At 30.2% G+C, this 5,888-nt stretch overlaps 1 protein-coding gene across 1 annotated transcript; it reads left to right on the top strand.

Annotated features, from left to right (window-relative positions):
• Window positions 1–920: 920 nt before the first annotated feature.
• On the top strand, window positions 921–3,312 carry LOC124844885 (auxin-induced protein AUX28-like). Its single transcript, XM_047321904.2, has 5 exons — window positions 921–1,351; window positions 1,725–1,948; window positions 2,115–2,250; window positions 2,677–2,738; window positions 2,953–3,312. Exons 1-5 carry the CDS (start codon window positions 1,053–1,055, stop codon window positions 2,988–2,990), a joined length of 759 nt encoding a protein of 252 aa, XP_047177860.1. The 5' UTR covers window positions 921–1,052; the 3' UTR covers window positions 2,991–3,312.
• The last annotated feature ends 2,576 nt before the right edge of the window (window positions 3,313–5,888 follow it).

The raw sequence follows: 5,888 nt of genomic DNA, 5'->3' as shown, positions 1-5,888 counted from the left end.
GTTTATAGCAAATCACTACAACAAAAGATCAATCACATTCTATATTAAGGAAATCATATATATATATATATATATATATATATATATATATATATATATATATATATAGAGAGAGAGAGAGAGAGAGAGAGAGAGAGAAAACCAGCTTTTTAAAATTAGAAATCTAGTTCAGAAATGAAGTCCTTGAGTCTAGGATTTGTTATTCACTGGTCCCAAAATTATACATCACGGATCGCAGACCGACAACTAACTGATGATGATGCTAAATCCAAAGATGAATAACTGAGTTCACACCCTGCAACCACGATCTCTGCTGGATGAAGAATACCATAATGCAATGCACATTTAATCCTAAACATTTGTCAACAATACGAAAGACACATAAAGTCCTTTCTATATTTGTTTTCCTGAAAGAAGAAAAAACATTTACAGTTGCTAACTCACATGTCGTTATTAATTTTTGAGCTGTGAGTGCGTGCATGCAGTAGAAGTTAGCCGAGAAAAAGTTAAACACGATGCTGATAGGTAGTAAATACCACATCTGCATCAGTGCAGTACACATAGCAATGAACTATCTGGAACGATACACGGAAGAAGAAAATAGTAAATAGTAAATTTACCACCTTTTGGTGAAATGAGAAAACCCTAGGGATGATAATGAAAAATAAAGAAATAAAGAAATAAAGAAAAAGAAAAATGTAAAAGGAGGTAAGCAAGAAGAAGTGGGCATCCACTTCCACTTCTTCCACTCAACAATCATAGGAAGATAACATGACGTTGTCGTTGCCTATCCCAACAAGGTTGTAAAGGTCTCGGTCGCACATTCCTCCACGTGGCAGAAACCCATTGCTCCATGAAGTTGTTAAAATGACAAAGCACCCCATCCCTTGTTGTATTAATGCCGACCTCACCCAAACTGTTAACGAATTAACGTGGCTGCCCCTATAATATACCTCACCCCACTACTGTTATTATTATTGCAGAAAAGAGCGAAATCCCTGAATGCTTAGAGAGAGAAAGAGTGATAAAGTGGAAGAAGAAAAGAACAATCGATGGAAGCTGGTCTCATGAAGGAGAAGATGGTGTTTGAGGAAACTGAACTCAGGCTGGGACTTGGACTTGGACTACCTGGAAATGGAGGCACAGCAACCGAAGCAGCAGTAGCAGCAGAAGGAGTGAGGAAGAGAGGCTTCTCTGAAACTCAGACTGAAACAACCACCGTTGATTTGAAGCTTAACCTCTCCCCAAAGGAACTTTCTTCTGCTGATGGAACAGATCCACGTAATAAGCCAAACACTTCGCCTAAGGAGAAAACCCTTTTGCTTCCCGACCCCGCCAAACCTCCTGCTAAGTAACTACTACTGCTTTACATCATATATATTTTATTTTCTTACTGCCTTTGATTCCTCTTGTATATGCATGTGTAAAACTGGAAGACTTGTTCCTTCCAATTTTCTATCTGTAACTTTTTCACTATCTTTCATGGAGTTAAAACACATAAGTTTAAGGATATATATATATCATTGTTTGTAATAAAATTTAGAGAAGGAAGTAAAAAGAGTAGATAGATCATAAGAAATAAAGGAGAAATTGATCCCAGAGACTAAAAAGTTCACTGTAAGACAGAATATGAAATTGGATCTACATGTACAAGACCTCAAATGGTTTATGATTTTGATGGGAAATATGGAAGGAAAGTTGATGAATATATATATATATTACAGGGAGCAAGTTGTGGGATGGCCACCAGTGAGGTCATTCAGGAAGAACATGTTTGCAGCACAAAAGAACATGGGAGAGGAAAGTGAGAAGAACAGCCCTAATGCAAGCTTTGTGAAAGTTAGCATGGATGGAGCACCTTATCTCCGGAAAGTGGACTTGAAGATGTACAAGAGTTACCCAGAACTCTCTGATGCCTTGGGAAAAATGTTTAGCTCCTTCACCATTGGTAACTATGGTCAATTCATTTCTTTCTTCATAAACAGACACTCAGATAATTATTATTTATGTTATTTTTTCATATTATATTGAAGCAAGAAAACATATGGATCTTAAATTTAATAATCCATGCATGTGAACATAAGATTGAATGGTATGGTGTTGATATATTGAAGGGAATTGTGAATCCCAAGGCTTTAAGGATTTCATGAATGAGAGCAAGTTGATGGATCTTTTGAACAGCTCCGACTGTGTCCCAACCTATGAAGACAGGGATGGTGACTGGATGCTTGTCGGTGATGTTCCATGGGAGTAAGTTATCTTCCACTTCATCAACCCAAATTATTTTTAGTAATTTCACCTTCTAGTACTTTAAATAAATTAATTAATTATAAAGCCACAAAAAGAAGACAGGAACTTCATATGCACATCACATTGTTATTTCAAACAAGTCCCTATCCAATAAACTTTGCGTAAAAAAATGTGCATGTTTTAAGGAAATAATGTGTGATCGTCTCCTTTTTTTTTAATCATGTCCATGTGCATCAGAATAAGCATTCCTCTTATTATGCTATACGGATTAATAGTGCACAAATTTCTCATTAAAATATACATATGAGAAGTCATTTTTTTCCAACAGAAAATTTTTTCAACTGTCTCCATATTTACTTCCTAATTCTCAATTATTGTATAATTTAATTAGTAAATAACATGGATTTATTTGTTTATATGAACCAGGATGTTTGTTGAATCATGCAAGCGTTTACGTATCATGAAAGGGAAGGAAGCCATTGGACTGGGTTAGTATCTTAATTTCTTTGATGTACTTTTACTTTTACTTACTTTTTATACAAAAAAGGGAAACCCTACTCATTATTACTCGTGATATATAATAATCAATATCCCTCCATTAAAGTCATATTTGCAGCATTATTAATTAAGAGTTTGACATGAATGTTGTTGATTGAAAGAAAGAGATGCATTATGAAATGAAAATGTGGTTTGTTTTTGTAGCACCAAGAGCCATGGAGAAATGCAAGAACAGGAGCTAGAGCAGTAATTACCGTAACCTGTTCCAGCATCGTCAGTGGTGACAGTTGACTTAGTAACTGCAGACACAGATGGAGAGAGCAGGATGTTAAAATATAGTTAAATTGTGCATCATCATCATCATTATTATTATTATTATTATGGTTTGTTATATATAATATTATTTCAAACAAAGCAGTGAGATGTCTAATGTCTAAGTATAAATTATGAACAGAAACGATAATCACTCTAAATTATGTTCCAAGACCTTCTTGTTTCTTTAATCGTTGTGTGGTTGCGTAATAAGTTGTTTGTCCGTTGTAGTTATATATTTTTCATTTTCCACTTTTCAACTTGTCCTTTTTCCTTCTCCACCATCATTGATTCCTTGTATTCATCAAATTTTTGATTTGTATAATATTAAATTGTATTGCATGGATGTTAGTTTTTGTTTTAGGTCTAGAATGGAGTAGCTGGTACTTGAAATGTTCCCAAACATGATAGATTGGAAGACAAGATCATGTGCACGCACAAAGAGCATTTATGCATGTCTATATTCATGTCATGAGTTTACTTTATTATTCTTATATATATATAAGTATGTATTAATATTACTAAAATGTTATATAAATATACTGTGTGAATAATATAAGTCTAATGTAAAATGTTTTGTCTTTCACCAATGTCAAGATTTTAGACATGATAGCGGCATAAAAACTAAAGAATCAAAGAAAAAATTTAGTTAAAAAAATTGTTTTTCATTACTAATATTGGGGAACATAAGATTCTAGAATATTTTACATTTCTCATTTGCCAATATAAGATGTTGTAAGATCTAGAACTATATTTTATGTTATGAAGGTCTAAACAATAACTAAAAAGTGAAAAATGAACTTGAAGAATAAATGTGAAACAAAATATTATAATTTGTCTTTAATTTAAAATTATTTTTCTAATTTGTTTTTCTTTCCTTATTATGAAGACTTTATAGTAATAATTATTTTAGGAAAAAATAGCCTTTTATTTTGGTATTACGAAGGGAATTTGGTGATGGGTGGTGTGAAATAATAGATGATCGTTCTCTTTATGATAATATAAACAAGGTAAACAGTAGTGATAGATACTAATGAGTCGTCAATGTTAGGGAATTGATGAGTCTTTAATATGATAATGAGTCACTGTCACAAACTTAAAGAGTCTTTAAGACGACAATGATATATTCTTCTGACAATTACTTTGCCAGAAAATATGCTTATACTAATATCCTCAAATTGTTCCTTTCAACTTCTATATATTACCAAACTCAAATTCCTATCCAATATTTCAGAATTCTCTTCAAAATAATTTCCAATCTCTGCTTTTGCAACAAAATCCTCTCTTACTGTCAACCACAGTTCTTGCCTCACTATTAATGGAACCAAATTAACTTTATCAATCTCCTATATTTTTCTCTTCATTAGCTCCACACTCAAAATAATGTACATATGTTTTCAGAAGCTAAGCACTATACTAAACTTTTTTATGGAAGGCTCACAAGAAAATTATTTTTTGTGAAAACTTTTAGACTAAAATTAAAATTAAACTTAATTAATAATTTGTTTATTATATTTAAATTTATAATTTATTTGAGTTTTTATATTTCCTTTATTCAAATCAATCTTAATATTTTTTAAAGAATCAATTTTATCTTTAAATATTAGTTTTATTTGAAAGGTGTCACTTATTAAAACTAACGTGTTAATCAAAATAATATCAAACCATTTTGATGTTAATTTAACAAAATATCAAATTAGTTCTATTATTAAAATATAAAAATTAAGTCTAAAATTAATTTATACTTATTTTAAGTTTCTTTAATATTTTTTATTGTATTTTTTAAATTTGTTTTGGTTGTCAATAGGATTTCACATGCTTTTCTTAATTGATGTGTTGGAGTTGAACTTAAACCCAGTTGGTTGTAAAGTATTTCAGCCCATTAACCATGTTGGGCAGCTTCCTTTAACATCAAAAGAAAATACATTATGTATCTTAATAGTTCAAAAGGGATTTTATCGTTGTGTAAACATAAAAAGTTAATATGCTTTACTTTTATTTTTAATTTTTATTAATATGATAAAAAATATTATTAATTTTTAATAATTATTACATATATTTATTAAAGAAAAAATAAAAAATATTAAAAGTTTACAAAGAAATATATATAAAATTCTATAATTTTAATTTTTTTAATAAATACTAAATGTTAAATATATATATATATATATATATATATATATATATATATATATATATATATATTCTGAGATATTGCAAATTAGAATAATTAAAAAAACTATTGTAACATTTTTATTGCATATCTACCAAGGATTTTACTATATGTCAGATATTTTCTTAAATAACACATTTTCCAGTGAACTTTTTGAAAAATATTATCAACCTTTCACTGTGAATAAAAGTTTGTAAGAAGTTCAATCAAGCACTCGTTGGAACTCCTCAAGAGTTATTCATATGGGGAATTTCGCAATCTCCCTCCATACCCCTCGAATAAAATTCTGAAATTTAAGAATACCCAATTCGAGAACAAACTACCAAAATAATAATAGTAACAATTAAATTTCCCGCTGTAATATTCATTCCACGTTATTATTTCTTTAAGGGAGAAATTATTCTAATATAAAATAATCTCTACTAACTATTCTTCTGGAAATTTTTTCAAAAGGTTACTATTCAAAAAAATCAATTTTTAAAGATTTGGTTAATCTTGTGAAAAACCAAACAAAAACTAAACTCACTAATTTCAAAAACAGATAATTCTCCTAAGAAAAAGATTTTATGACTAATCGAAGAAGTTGAACATTATATTAAAACTTCTAGTCTATAATATCACCCCCATACAGCACCCATTGAGTGACTGGGAAAAC

Source organism: Vigna umbellata, chromosome 8 (genome assembly GCF_029865625.1).
Source record: "Vigna umbellata cultivar VRB3 chromosome 8, Vumbellata_1.0, whole genome shotgun sequence".
Taxonomy (NCBI): domain Eukaryota; kingdom Viridiplantae; phylum Streptophyta; class Magnoliopsida; order Fabales; family Fabaceae; genus Vigna; species Vigna umbellata.
Note: the sequence above shows the minus strand (reverse complement) of the source record. Positions and strands in the feature narration are given on the sequence as shown.